This window comes from Martes martes (assembly GCF_963455335.1).
Source record: "Martes martes genome assembly, chromosome: 1".
NCBI classification, from domain to species: domain Eukaryota; kingdom Metazoa; phylum Chordata; class Mammalia; order Carnivora; family Mustelidae; genus Martes; species Martes martes.
Window position 1 is genome coordinate 162,554,338 of NC_137888.1, and position 14,709 is coordinate 162,569,046.

A 14,709-nucleotide genomic window follows, 5' to 3' on the forward strand; every position below is an offset into this window, starting at 1 on the left:
ACAATTGCCAGCTACACCCTAAGAAGCCAGCGTTTACTCCCCTATGGCCCAGGCTCCTTGGTTTTAAGGATCCTAGTTGGTTTCTGTAACTGACTACTTAAGCCACTTGTTTTTTCTCTTCCAGCACTTTAAATTCCCACTCTTACGTTTTAAATTCATCAATAAAATGTGAGTTCATGAAACTCTAGGCCCCACCCTCAACCCCAATAAAAGCATAACCCCAGGCCCGCTCATTCACTCTTTCTCCTCCTCCCCAACTTTCCCCCCAACCTCACTGCGTGGCACATATAACTTCAGGTCCTGTAAGTAATAAACTTTTTTTTCAGTTTCTTGATGGTGACTGCTGCAGGGGATCTTGTAAACATTTACTAAGAACCATAAGGGCCGGTCCAGCCATAATACTGGTTAATGATAGGCTGTACCCAGCACCAAATAGTCCCTACTGTCTTCTTGATGCCTGATTTTGACAAACTATGTGCTTTTTTTCTCCCTTTGTTTAATTAGAGGAAAAAGCCTGTCTACTTACATCACACTAACAAGTGATTTCTACAAGTACTATTCTGGGCCTATAGCAGACCTATAAAATTATGTGTAAAATTATCTAATGCATGTGATTTTTCTTTGGTTCTTCCAGGAGAATGAGAAGGCTTTTATTTTTATATAAGAGCTATTTTCTAGTAGTTTGGGCTACTAAAATGTTATTATTTTAATAACATTTATGGGTTACCAAAATGTTGTTAAAATCTATATAGTCATAGAACTTACCGAGAAAAAAAAATGAGAGCAGAACAATGTTCTGCTAAGAAGCCTGGCTGTTATAACACACAAGCCTGCATCGCAAAATAACAAAACACAGACCAAAAACACTGTGTGTAGGTAGCTGGTGCAAATCACTGGGATTCTGGGTCACAGCTTCACCTTGCTCTCTCACTTTTCTCACAGAAGCCGCCAGCCATATTATCAGCTGCCCTAAGCAGAGGCCTACGTGACCAGGAACTGAGGGAGGATGCTGGCAGACAGGCAGTGAGGAACTGAGGCCCTCAGCCCAATCACCCAAAAGGAACTGATTTTTGCCCCCAACCTACCTGAGTGATTTTGGAAGGTCTGTCAAGCTTTAAGATGATCACACCCCTGGCTGACACAGGGTGTCAGATGATCACAGCCTTTTGAGACTCTGAGCCACGGACCTAGGTAAGCTGTGCCCAGACCCCTGACCAACAGAAGCTATGAGATAATAAATGTTTGTTTCAAACTTCTAAGTTTTAAGGTTAATTTTTTACATGGGAATAGATAACTAACACACCAGGAACAAATGAGGTAGTACTATATCCTGGCCTGAAATTTGTCCTGAAGTTGCCTTGGGCTAGTTACTTAACCTGTGAAGGCTGCAGTTCCTTATCTTCAAGATGGGCAGAGCCTTCCCTGCCTCACAAATTAACTGTGGTATCTGCACGGAGGATCTACTAATTGACAAAAACAACAGGCTTGCTAGGAATTCAACAGAAAACTAACAGATTCAAACCGGCTTACCAATATCTTCAAGGAAGAATTTCAGGGAATTTTTCATATTTCTATTTCCTTATACCAAAAATATTTATAATTAGTAAAAACAAAGGACACACTCAACATCAGGTAAAAATCACATTTTCCTTTAATTGACTACTTAATTCACACTGTTTCGTCTCTTGGTTGCTATTTGGTAACAATTAGGTCCCCACCTCAAGAACATTGCATTCTGAATGGGCTGACACAAAGCCAGTGTGAACACATGCCCCAAACCAGGGCTTTTGGAATAACCAGAACAGCAAAACCAGCCTTTCTCTTCACTCAGAAAGGGATTTTGAATCAGAGGGTCTAAAGCTCCAATTTCCAAACACAGAAAACCTGGAGCTCAACGTAAAAATGGAAACCAAAATGCATCAGAAATGAAATATAGTACCTCCTCATATACTCAAGGTCAAGATGGCTCGTGAGAAATATGTTATCTGATCAGCTGGCTTGTTTTGTTAGGAATGGCCCCACTCCAGCAACTCTAAAGGAAGCTGTTTTTGTTTCTATTTCATTTCCCAGAGGGGTATAAAAATCTACTAAAAGGGATATAATCAATCAGAATAAATCAGCTCACTCACAAGACACTCCCAGATAATGATTTTTGGTTGCTGAACACAGTCAGCACATTACTTCAAAGTGGCAAAATTCAGGATAATTTGAAAAGAGAATTGAAAAATGACAGCTACATTTGCTGATAGGTATATGTGAGACACACATACATTTTTTTCCAGTGTATATGTCAAAGGACCAAGATCCCTGATCATCAAAATAAGTTATTTTGTACATTATAGTGCACAGAACAACAGAGGGAAAGACACTTTCTCGGAGAATGACCAAAAGGCATTTTGCAAAAGGTTCGTATCACTCTGAAGCATAAGGACTGGAGCCCAGTGCCTTGTGGCCTCCATTAGCTTGACCCCTCTTCTTCTTTGGTTGCAGTGGCCTCAGTGGCAGCTGTCTCTTCTAAACGTTCTGCTGGCTTCTTCTCTTCCTCCTCTTCCTCCTCGTCCTCCTGGGGATAGAGGTCGGGATATTTCTGCATGCATTCCTGCATGGCCCGGAACTGGTCTACACAGTCTGACCCCTTGACATCCTGTGTGCTATAGTGGAAGCAGGAAAAGGCTGCCTTGAACTGTTCCCCACAGGGGCCACTGGCCATTCCCCCAAGGCACGGGCAGTTCCAGTTAATGTCTCCATTTGGCAGGATCAATCCTAGAATGGGAAAATGGGCAAGGAAAATGTAAGACAGGCTCTTGAAGGTTTCTGAAAAAGCAAAACCAAGTCCAGTCCTCAAAAGATAGTTGGGAGGTACAGAACAGCAGGAAATACTGACTGGTAGGCCCCTGCCTGTGAACCTACCTCTATATTTGGATTAGGCTCAAATGCCTGTGCAAATGCAGCATCCTTTGGCTTGGCTGGAGAGAAGCCACCAATGGCAACTTTCTCCATGCACTACCCTGATCTATATTTTCAGCCGCCTCCCAGTGCGATGGCTCCAGCTGTGTTAAACATTGTAAACCACTTAATCCGAAGAAGAAACCACCATTGGGTTGGTGAGCAAGAAGCTTTAAGGAGCTTAATACTTAATACTTAATACTTAAGCTTTAAGGAGCTTAAGTATTGATCTCCTTCTTTCACCCTCTGCTCTGCTCCTGCTCAAATGATCAGGACCAGAACACCCCTGCCTCCAGAAAAGGCACCTTGCCCCCTTAAGCCCCTCTGGCTCTGCAGATGCTCTCAGAAGCTCAGTGTGAGGACTGGTCAAGAGGAAGATGAGCCTTCTGCACTGGCAGGGAGCTATCCAAGGCATGCTGTACGAGGAAAAAGCTAGTGGCACACCAGGTGGTGTGTTCTAGTTTTATAACAGTGAAAAACCTAGAAGGATGTTAACCATACTGACCAACTGCTAAATAGCCCTTGTGTTTCAGGGAAGGGGGGCCACTACAGACTGAATTCAGTTGCAATATTCTACAGGGCCCCTTACTCTTGAAATTTACACTCTCTTTGAACCTTATTCACATCTAAATAGTATTTCCTGGTTTTCTAAAAAGCTTTCAAGATGACGGCTTCATTTCCAGCTTTGTAACAGACAGGGAAATAGGATTCATATGGAAGTTTCTTACATGAGTCTTTTACAGGACTGAGAGCACTCTGTAAGATTCTAAGATGCCCAGTGAAGTGACAAAATTTTTCGCTCTAACCAAATACCCAGGCGTGGCCCTCTGAGTTAGTGTCCAAAGTCCTAGGCCTAAGCTGAGCCCCACCTCTTTGTTCTAGCTCAGGAAACTTCAATGACCAACAGATCTGCTGCTGCAGTTGCTTACTGGTAAACTGGGCTACCAGTGGAGATGTCAGTGGTTACCGCAACCCCAGCAGGCAGGTCACCACTAAACCATCACTAGCTGCAGGGCATGCTCTCGAGTACCGAACTATCTGTGGCAAAACACATATTCCTTCTGACACAACCTTCTTCAATATGTACTACAAATCCCAGTTCGCACAGGAGATTTTGTGATTCAGTGGGGTCTAAATCAGGACTACAGCCAGGGCCCAAAGGATTCCCAGAGCCCAAGCTGTCTCCCCCACATTGTACCACCTCTCCCTATGCAGGCCAACACGGTGCCAGAAACCTACAGGTTCCCCTCAGAGATACTGCAGGTTAGCCTCCAGACACAATAAAGCTAGTAGCACATAAAGCATATCACATTATGTTCTTGGCTTCCCGGTGCATATGAAAGCTATGTTTGCACCACCCTGTATTCAGGGCATAATAGCATTATGTGTAAAAAACAATGTATATACATTAATTGAAAATACTTTATTGCTAAAGAATGTTAACCATCATCTGAGCTTTCAGCAAGTTGTAAATTTTTGCTGGTGGAGGGCCTTGCCATGATGTTGATGGCTGCTGACTGATTTGGGTTGTGGTTCTGGCAATTCTTAAAATCAGACAACAATGAAATTTGCCGCATCAATGGACTCTTCCTTTCACAAAGAGTTTCTCTGTAGCATGTGATGCTGTTTGATAGCATTTTACCCGGAACAGAGCTTCTTTCAAATTGAAATCAATCCTCTCAAACCCTGCTGTGGTTTTATGACCTATTCTAAATCTTTTGTTGTCATTTCAATGATCATAGCATCTCCACTAGGTGTAGAGTCCATCTCAAGAAACCACTTTCTTTGCTTATCAATCAAAAGTAACCTCTGATCCGATAAAGCTTCTTTTTTTTAATTGAAGTGTAATTAACTTACAGTACTATATTAGTTTCAGGTGTACAATATATAATTCTATACCCTTCTCAGTGCTCATCAAGATAACTGTACTCTTAATCTCCCTCCCAGTTCACTCCCCCAATCCCGCAACCATCAGTTAAAGCTTGATCATGAGATCAAAGCAGTTCAGTCATGCCTTCAGGCTCCACTTTTTTTTTTTTTTTTTAAGATTTTATTTAGCTGACAGAGAGAGAGATCACAAGTAGGCAGAGAGAGGGGGGGAAGCAGGCTTCCTGCTGAGCAGAGAGCCCGATACAGGGTTCAATCCCAGAGCTGTGAGATCATGACCTGAGCCGAAGGCAGAGGCTTAACCTACTTAGCCACCCAGGTGCCCCTTCAGGCTCCACTTCTAATCCTAGTTCTCTTGCTATTTCCACCACATCTGCAGTTACTTCCTTCCCGGAGGTCCTGAACCCCCTTAAAGTCCTCCACAAGGCTTATAATCTGCTTCTTCCAAATTCCTCTTCATGGTGATATTTTGACCTCTTCCCATGAGTCACACATGTTCTTTATGACATCTAGAACGGTAAATCCTTTCCCGAAGATTTTCATTGACTTTGCCCAGATCCAACAGAGGAATCACTGTATAATGACAGCTATAGCCTTACGAAATATACTTCTTAAACAGTAAGACTTGAAATCAAAGTGACTCCTTGATCTATGGAATGCAGACTGGATGTTGTGGTAGCAGGCATGAAAACAACAATCTTGTACATCTCCACCAATGCTCTTGGAGGACCAGGTGCACTGTCAATGAGCAGTAGTATTTTGAAAAGAATCTTTCTTTTCCGAGCAATAGGTCTCAACAGTGGGTTTAAAATATTCAGTAAACCACACTGTAAACAGATGTGCTGTTATCCAGGCCCATCCTCAAGGCCCTAAGGTTTTTTGGAATGGTAAGTGAGCACTGGCTTCAACTTTAAGTCATCAGTGGAATTAGCCTCTAATAAGAGAGTCAGTCTGTCCTTTGAAGCTCTGAAGCCAGGCACTGACTTCTCTCTGGCTATGAAAGTCCTCAATGGCCTCCTCTTCCACTGGAAGGCTGTTTCATCTGCACTGGAAATCTGTCGTTTAGGGTGGCCACCTTCATTCGTGATCTCAGCGAGATATGGACGACGTGCTGCAGCTTCTGCACCAACACTGGCTGCTTCCCTTGCTCTTTTCTGTCACGGAGATGGCGTCTCTCCTCCACCCTCGTGAACCACCTCGGCCAGCTTCCCACTTCTCTTCTGCAGCTTCTGCACCTCGTTCAGCCTTCACAGAATGACAGGGAGAGGGCCTTGCTCGCCATGAGTCTCTGGCTTAAGGGAATGCTGTGGCTGGTTTGATCTTCTCTCCAGACGACTGACCTTCTCCGTATCAGTGATGAGGTTGTCGGCTTCCTTATCATTTGTGTTCACTGGAGGAGCACTTTTCATTTCCTTTGAGAACTTTTCCTTTGCCTTCACAACTTGGCTAACTGTTCAGTGCAACAGGCCTAGCCTTTTGCCCATCTTGGCTTCTGACAGGCCTTCTTCACTAAGCTCAATGACTTCTAAATTTGGTGTGATGGGAGAGACTGCAAACTTCCCCTTTCACCTGAACACTTAGAGGCCACGGCCAGGCTGTTAACTGGCCTAATCTCAGTATTGCCGTGTCAGGGAATGGGGAGACCCGAGGAGAGGGAGAGAGACAAGGAAGAGCCAATCTTGGAGCAGTCAGAACTCACACAACATTTACCGATTAAATTCCCTGGCTTATGGCACCCAAAACAGTTATGAGTAACAGCAAAGATCACCAATCACAGATCACCATAAAATTTATAATAATAACAAAGTTGGAAATACTGCAAGAATTACCAAAATGTGACAGAGACATGAAGTGAACAAATGCTGTTGAAAAAATGGCACCAACAGGGCTTCAAGCATGGTCCTAACAAACCTTCAATCTGTAAAAAGCACAGTATCTGCAAAGCGCGATAAAACAAGGCCTATATACAAACACTGCCCTCGGAAGGCTCAAGACCTGGAAACCTGCACAGCCAATTTCCAAATGAAATACTAATGCTAAATTTTTAAAGTAACAGCCCAGGTCTACAGGAGTCTATGCTTCGTCATTTCTCAGGGGAAGGCATGCTAGAATGAGGTTGCTTATCCCAGAAGGCGCTTAGGCAGCCAATCTGCATTTCAAGGACAAAATGTAAACATACACAGACATCAAGATGTCAAATTAAGCCCGGATGCTGCAGGTTTGGAACATACAATCAAAAGCCTGCAGTTCTAGTCCCTGCCACTAACTTCCTTGACCAGTCCCCACTTCCTCCTGGGCCCTCAGTTTTCCCCCAGACCAGGTGATCTTTAAGGCCCTCCTCTAGCCTTTTTGAGTGGATGCAAATTCTTTCTGCCGCCTTTCTCCTGGTGTTCTTAGCCGCACCAAGTGCTATCTTAGCCACAGAGCTGGGTGCTTGGATGCAGGCGGCCGGCAGGAACTGGTGGCCTACTTAGTCTGCTGAGTGGTTCTGCCACTGATGGCTCAAACCCAGGTCCTAGAGCTCTCTGTTGTATACACTTTTTGGTAAAATCATTCATTAGAAGAGGCTGCAAAGGCATATACCTCTACGGTCCAAGCAGATCAATTACAAATGACAGAATGAGGTAGCACAGAAAACAGGAGGGATGGTAAGTCCTGGCAGGAGTGGAAGGGGAATGCACAGGCTCAGCAGAGACACAATCAATTTTTTAAATGCCATGAGGCAAACAAAACATGGCGTGATTGGTTCTGTAGGCCCCACAAAATGTGCTTAGCTAATACGGATCTCAAGAAAGGCAGAGCACTGGAACTGACAGGCAACTTATTTCCAGAGCACTGGAACTAACAGATGGAGTGCTGATTCAAGGTCACTTCCATAGCTGCCTTTCTTTTAAAACACCTGTGCCTCCCACCATTCCCAACGCGGTGCTCAACATGCAGCCTTGGCTCGACTACTCTCAACCCCAGGAGCAGTAAGTCATTCTCCCTGAAAACATATGCTTCAATTAGCGTCTGAAAAATTCCAACTGGGAGCTTATACTCCATGGGCTGCTGCTGCTACAAGCTCTCTCGACCACAGTTACCACCAGGCAGCACTGGAAGGATCACTAATAATTATCATCACAGGTGTCAGAAATGGCTTTAGATTGGTCAACTGAGTACTGTTTACGATACAGACTGTATATAAACCCTGCACACATACTGGTCAGCCTTACGCACACGGGGGAAGTTCCAGTGAGCCCAGTGGTCTAAAGCATTTGGAATGGCATCCTCGGCCCAAAAGACTACTAACCATTACTAAGTTGTATGCAACAGTTCCGTCTAGGCGAGCTGGATCCTGCCACTGGAAAACTGTCCCTCAGTCTTAAGTGAGCTTTTGTGCAGGGTCCTTGCTGGAGCCCCAGTGAAAAGACAGCAGACCTCACCACCTCACAGAACATGGGGTAGGGCTCTTTCAGACCTGCTTGCTAATGGTCTGTAGATGCGGCAGAATCCCGTCTGGCAGCTTGACGGAGCAGGAGGATCCCTGTCCCCTTAAAGTGCCTGCCAGACCGGATTCCAAGACCACTCCCACAACCCCTGCCTAAACCTTCATGGTCGGGAAGCAGCCAACCAGCTTCAGTCTGTGTAAAACCTCAAAAGAGAAAGAGGCAGAAGACCTCAGTTCAGAAGAAACTTAGGTTCTGGCCTAACAGCCAGGGGAGTGCAACAGCATGAGGGCTGGAAAGCACTCAGCCAGCCCCTCATACCTGGGCAAGCCAGCTAAGCTCCTCGTCCTTGGGAGATAGTCCATGGCTGGGAAGGACACCTGAAAAACCTGACCTTGGCCAGAACAAAATGGGAAAACAATTTTGGACATTTTCCCCCAGGAAGGGTCCGTGGGTCCCCGGGAGGCCCGTGTCGCTCACCGTGCTCCTCATACGGATCATTGGGATCATCAGCCACCAGCTCTGCATTGCTTGGAGTTTCATGGTCCTCTTTGGTCACAAAGATGATTCGATCCTTCCCTAGTGTTTGGAGAACAGGGAAAGAAACATTTTGCTCAAGAGCAGCCAAACAGCCCCAAACCCAAAGAAGGCACAAAAACCAAGTTTTAAGACTGTCCTATGCCAAACCCCCAAGTGAGGTGACCATCAGACTGTCCTTTCTGGGCTGCATCACTGAGTCTGTGTGATGGTCTAGCAGCCACTTCTACTGAGTGCTGCAACTGGAACAAAAACTTGACCAAGGTCATGGGTGAGGGAGAAGATGCCGTATACACCCTCCAAGTAGGAGCCAACATGCCCAATCCAATGAAATGCAGCTGCTTCAGTCCCCAGATATGCTGACGGCAGAGAGGTACAACAACCTCTTTCTTCCTCCCATCAAGAAAGGGCCGGTCCCGTCTCAGAATTCCTATGGCGCTCGGACTGTCGACCGGCTGGAAATGGCAAGGCAGGCCCCTCTGCCATCCGACACCCTCCCAGCTCTCTCCCCTACACCTTCCAGCCATCCACACTCTCTCACCTTCCTAAAATCTGTGCACACCAGCTAACCACACAGCAGGTGTCTGTCTGATATTCCTGTTGTGGTCGGAAGCACTTTGTCTTCGGCACCCTACATACTGCATGCGTCGTCGGCTTCCCCTGCAGTCCCTGGATGGCAGACTGAGGCCAGCCCCTCTCTGGGTCCTGCGTGTCAGCTGGCTCCTGCCATCCCATCACTACCCGGACAGGAGCCAGCCAGGGTGAAAGCCTAAGGCTCCAGGAAGTGACGAACCTGAGCTCACACCGGGCTGGAATGTAAACCCAGTTCCGTGTGTCTCCAAAGGCCATGCTGTGGAGATCCTCTACTCAGACCCACACTGCCCCTACTACCCCCAAGACACACAAGAATAAAAGCAATAGCTAACACTGGGTACTTAGCATGACTCAGACACTGTCCTGAGAGCTTTGTGTGCTTGGAGCAGGAATGAATGTTTTATACAATAAGCCCCAAGAAGCTGAGAATCAAGGAATGTTTGCTGAATGAACGAATAGGAGCTTTCTTCTAAGCTACTGCGTGAAGGGCAAGAACAAATGCAACAAGCCTACCGACCGCCCGTTCTCACCCAGGAGATGTGGGACAATGGGGCCTCATCTGGAAGGAGATGGGAAGTGCCTGGCATTTAAGAGGAATTCTCCAGGCCCCATCCAGACTGGCCCTTGGACAGGGCCCTCATCAGTGGCATGGAGTGAGTTAGCTACAATGGGGGCAGAGGCTGGGCCTGCGGAAGTGTGGCTCTCCGGGAGCTGCTGGCAATTTCTATGATTATTTCAGTTGTTTTACCTTTATATTTAGGAAAGTTCAGTCACAGGCTTGTTAAGAGAAACCAAGGGAAAACGGTGGGCCCCCATCAAGCTTGGAGTACTTATGGAAGAGGCTTGAGTCAAATACAGGGCTAAAAGCAGAGCAACATCTCCAGAGAAGACAGTTCTGGGGACAGAGGGAAGGCAACCTTCTCATGCCTCCACAGGGTCTCCCACATGGGGTAACAAATAGTAAGGACAGCTGACCACTGGCATGCTCGGGGACAGGCCTCCAGCCCACCTGTGGTTCCGCCATCCTGTGACTAACTCCTTCCTGCTTGTCAAACTAGCTCTCCCTCCATGCGCCAAACTGCAGTCCCGTCCCTGACTGTGAACTCCACGGCTGGGTTCCTCAATTCCTCTATCTGGCCAAGGCCACACAGCTGGTAAGTGTCCAAGAAGAACTAGGGCCCATCTGCCTGCTGTTCATGCCAAAGCACAAGGCAGCCCCTCTGGGTCTTTGACTGAGGTCTGGTGTCCTCATCAGCACCCGTGTTCTGTCATTACATGAGCAAAAATAGCTTCATCTGGACCATTCTTCGGATTCCAAGAGCCTTGAGGGCAAAGTCCTGCATCTTGCTGCTCTTTGCCTCTTTCACCCGTTTTTTTAATTTACTGGATGTTTACCTACACATTCTAAATTAAGTTGAAGTTTATCGATACCTTTAGTTGATAATGGTGGCTTCACCTAAGTCTTAGAGGCTTCACAGACTGTGTGGGGAATGGTCCTGCTGAGCTGTCTGGCAGAGAAAGTAAGGATTCCAAGCCTCCCTGAGTGGCACTTTAACTACCCTGGATGGGTGTCTTGGTCCGTTCAGGCTGCTGTAACAAAATACCACCACCGGGGTAGTCCCTCAACAACAGAAAGTTATTGCTCACAGTTCTGGAGGCTGCCAAGTCTAAGATCGAGGCCCCAGCATGATCACCTTCTGGTGAGGGCCCCTTCCTGCGTCACAGCAGCTGCCTTCCCTTGCGTCCTCACAGGGTGGAAGGGGCTGGAGATCTCTCCAGAGCTTCTTTTCTAAGGGCATTCATCCCATACGTGAAAGCTCCACCCTCATTCCCTAAGCACCTCCCCAAAGCCCCTTCTACTAATACTACCACCCTTGGAGGTTTGGATTTCAACCTATGAAACTGGAGGGACACATTCATATCATCCAACTGGGGGGAGAGGATTCTCTGGGTGATCTGACTGGTTTGTAAGCAGGGATCTGTCTTTGCATCCCCAATCCTGGTATCCAGGAGGAGCTCCTTTTGTTTCATGGACAAGTAACAGTAAGGGCCAGAAACCACCTGTAGAAAGAACATAAGCATAGATCTGAGGCTGAGGTGGAAGCCCAGCTTTGAGGGTCTGGCTCAGTGGCATTGACATCACAGAGTTTTAGGCCTAGAGTTCAAATCTGAAAATAAGCACATAACAGCTGTGATCTCAGGCACCTTCTTGTGTCCTTAGGAAGCAGGTCCCCCAGCAGCTCAGCCTCTCTGAACCCAGTAAGGGTCAGGAATCAGGGGCCCCAGGGCCCACTCTGAAAGCAGGACTTAAGGGTGAAGCTGAGAACAGAAAGCCTGATTAAACAGTTGGATACCAAGACACCCCCAATTCAGTATTTTTACTCTCTGTACACCATCCTTGACTCCTTTCTCTCAACCTTCATCATCAAATCTGGTTGGCTCTACCTTCAAAAACAGCCAGAAAGATCTGCATCCCTCACTACCAAGACCCTATCTCCCACCACTCTTCTCCATCCATTCCCACACCTTGTTGCTTTTACTAGACACACTGGGGGCACACCTACCTCTAGGCCTGAGCCCAGGCAGTCTTCACGTCCAGGAGCACCCTCCAGATATCCCCCCAGTCACCCTCTCCCTGCCTTCATACCTCCTGCTCAGATGCCTCCTTCTCCAACCACTCTCCATCTCCCTTGGTCTGCCTTTTCTCTGAAGCACTTTTCCTCATCTAACATATTATTATATATTTGCTGACTCCCTGTTTCCCCCACTGAAAGATCAGCTCTTCTGGGGCAAGAATTTCTCTATTCCATTCATTGCAGTATCACCAGAGCCTAGAACAGTGTCCAGAACATGGTGGGTAATCAATATTTGTTGAACAAATGAAACAAGAAAACAAACTGAAGACCTCAGCAGAGAACAGGGACACAGAATGGTTCTTACCATTAAGTAGACTACAAACAAAACAACTTTGGATAGGTGGTCTCATTTCCCCCAGAAATGGGAATAGGAACACACAGAGAATCTTGACATGTCAAAATCTTCAGCAGATCCAACCCAGATAGAGCGCCCATCTCTTCCCCAACGCCACAAAGTAGATGATGGCACCTGCACTCACCAGCACCTGCTCAGGGGCTGGCATACCACAGGTGCTCAATCAATGTCTGCTGAGGAACCGGAGAAGGCAGACAGCCACAGAAAAGAGGAAACTAAAGGAAAGATTGGTGTGGCACCAATACATCAAAGTGTGGGTGGTCTAAGGCCAGGGAGCAAGGCTGAGTCTACGCCATGGAACACCTAGGACGACAAAACATTTAACCTGAAAGCTGGGTGGTGGCGGGGATCGGGGGGGACCCTTGAAGTAAATTTGCTCAGGCAAGTGACTCATTCAGAATGAAGAGCCAGCCATGGAAGAGCTGGGGAAATAGAGGTATCAGGCAAAGAAACAACGAAGACACCAATGCAGCTTGGCACTGACAGGGTAGTTAGAAATCAGGCTGGAGCCAGATCACACAGGGGCTTTCAATTCTCATCCCCAAACTAAGAGAGGGATCTTTGACCCAGGAAAAGATAAAGATCCATGTTTTGGGTGGCAGATGGAAACCACCTTTCCTTCCCAAAGAACCTGAGACTCCTAGATATCCTAACAGGCAAGGGGAGGTGTTATTCATCTGGCACAGCCTCATTATACCTAAAAAGCTCAAAATTATTTGAGTAATTAGAGACATCAGTGAGTATTATGGCTTTATGACCATAAACTAGAACCAAAGAAGCAGTTCTAGAAACAGAATTAGGTACTGGGGGAAAGGCTTGAAATTTTGGATTGAGCTATTCTCCTAATTGGGTATATGACCTCAGGTACGTCTTCCACTCCTCTGGTCTTCAGATTCCCTGAATTAAACTGAGGGAATCAGACTGACTATTCCCTAAAGAACTTCTGGGTGAGTTCCAACTCTTTGTAGTTTTATATTCTCATGTGTCCACCATAACTGCCAGGCACAGAGAAGATGCCCCTGAGAACCTTGTTAAATGAATGAAGACCAACTTTTCATTGTACCATTGGAAACTGGGGCCTTGGAAGGGTTAGGTGGCAGCTCAGGGCCAAAAAGCCAGTTAATGGCAGTGTGTGGGGAGGCCCTTGTACTCCAGCCAAGAGACTCCTGGGTTCTTCAGTAGAGGTAAGAACAGATGAAGCAAAGAGAAAATAGGTGGAGACGGGCACTTCCTTGGAAAGGTGGGGGGTTCCCAGAAGAGAGCTCCCTGGAATCCAGCGGGCCCCAGACTGAATGGTGCAGTTTCTGTGATCACACTGATGAAGCTCCAACCCCAGCTCCAGGATATTCGGGGTCAAGTGCCTTAGGCCAGCCACCTCTGTGTCTTAGGGTCCACTCTTTGGTAAAATGCAGACAACAGAGCCTCACTTATAATTATAAAAATCGCCGCGAGATCAATGAGGAAAGCCATATAAAGACTCTTGAACAAGTGCCTGGTACGTAGTAGGGGCTCAATAAATGTCCACGTGGGTGGCACTTCTACCACTCCAGAACAGCCCCTAACCCCTGTGGCAACTTTTCAGGAGGAACAGTTAAAAAGCGAGTACAAATGCAAACGCGTGGTGGGTGGTAAGAGCGACAGTAAAAAGAAAAAAATTCCCAATTACGAGCCAGAGGAAGCGTGCTCAGCACTTCCTGTGCCCCCCTGGCCTAGTTTACTAAATCTCCCACGTGCCGGTCCTTCTGAGGTCCAGGTTCGAGTCTCACACTGACCTTGGACGAGCCTCGTTCCTCCCAGTCTCGGTCTTCTCATCTGCAAAACGGAGGTGGCGACCCCACTGCCCAGCCCTCCCAAGGGTCCCGAAGAGGGTACCAAGGGCCGCGCCTAGAGTCTCCCGCGCCTGCAGTGGGGTCGTGGGGCACCGGGGCCTAAGTGTCGCAGGGGTGGCAAAACCGCATGTCCCCTGCAGGCCCTCGTAGGCCGGTCTCCATGGCAGCCCGCCCTACCTACCTTCCTGCCTGCAGTAGGCCATAGCTGCAGCCCCGGCACTCAGACCTCGCGGCGACAGCGGTGATGGCAGCACAGGCGGCGGCAGACTCACGCTGTGACCTCTTCTCGGGCAGGGCGGGTGGCTCCGAGGCCCACGCGGAACCCCCACTCCAGGACTGCCCGCCGCGCGCCTGCCTCTGCGACCTCCCAGCCCCAGCCCGGCCCCAAACAGCCAGGAACTACGTTTCCCAAGAAGCCGCGCGCTGCTCGGTTTCTCTTCAAGGCCGGAGGAACTACATTTCCCGGAATGACTTGCAGTGCACAGGCGCATCAGTGA

At 47.5% G+C, this 14,709-nt stretch overlaps 1 protein-coding gene across 2 annotated transcripts; it reads right to left on the bottom strand.

Annotated features, from left to right (window-relative positions):
* Positions 1 to 1,629: 1,629 nt before the first annotated feature.
* On the bottom strand, positions 1,630 to 14,693 carry CHCHD4 (coiled-coil-helix-coiled-coil-helix domain containing 4). 2 transcript variants are annotated; one of them, XM_080811019.1, is made up of 3 exons: positions 14,394 to 14,693; positions 8,742 to 8,840; positions 1,630 to 2,763 (listed from the first exon to the last, which is right to left on the bottom strand). In XM_080811019.1, the coding sequence occupies exons 1-3, from the start codon at positions 14,413 to 14,415 to the stop codon at positions 2,459 to 2,461; spliced, it is 426 nt and encodes a 141-aa protein (XP_080667145.1). In that variant the 5' UTR covers positions 14,416 to 14,693; the 3' UTR covers positions 1,630 to 2,458. The 2 variants fall into 2 exon arrangements, with proteins under 2 accessions (XP_080667145.1, XP_080667144.1); XM_080811018.1 differs by lacking the exon at positions 14,394 to 14,693 and adding an exon at positions 14,156 to 14,387.
* Positions 14,694 to 14,709: the final 16 nt, after the last annotated feature.

Bases quoted from the DNA above. Each gene is read 5' to 3' on its own strand.
- CHCHD4 (XM_080811018.1), bottom strand. From the start codon at position 14,195: ATGAGAAGACCGAGACTGGGAGGAACGAGGCTCGTCCAAG. The intron at 8,841-14,155 runs GTCAGTGTGAGA...TCCAAACACTAG, and splicing joins AGGAACGAGGCTCGTCCAAG to GGAAGGATCGAATCATCTTT. The intron at 2,764-8,741 runs GTGAGCGACACG...TTCCCATTCTAG, and splicing joins TGATCCGTATGAGGAGCACG to GATTGATCCTGCCAAATGGA.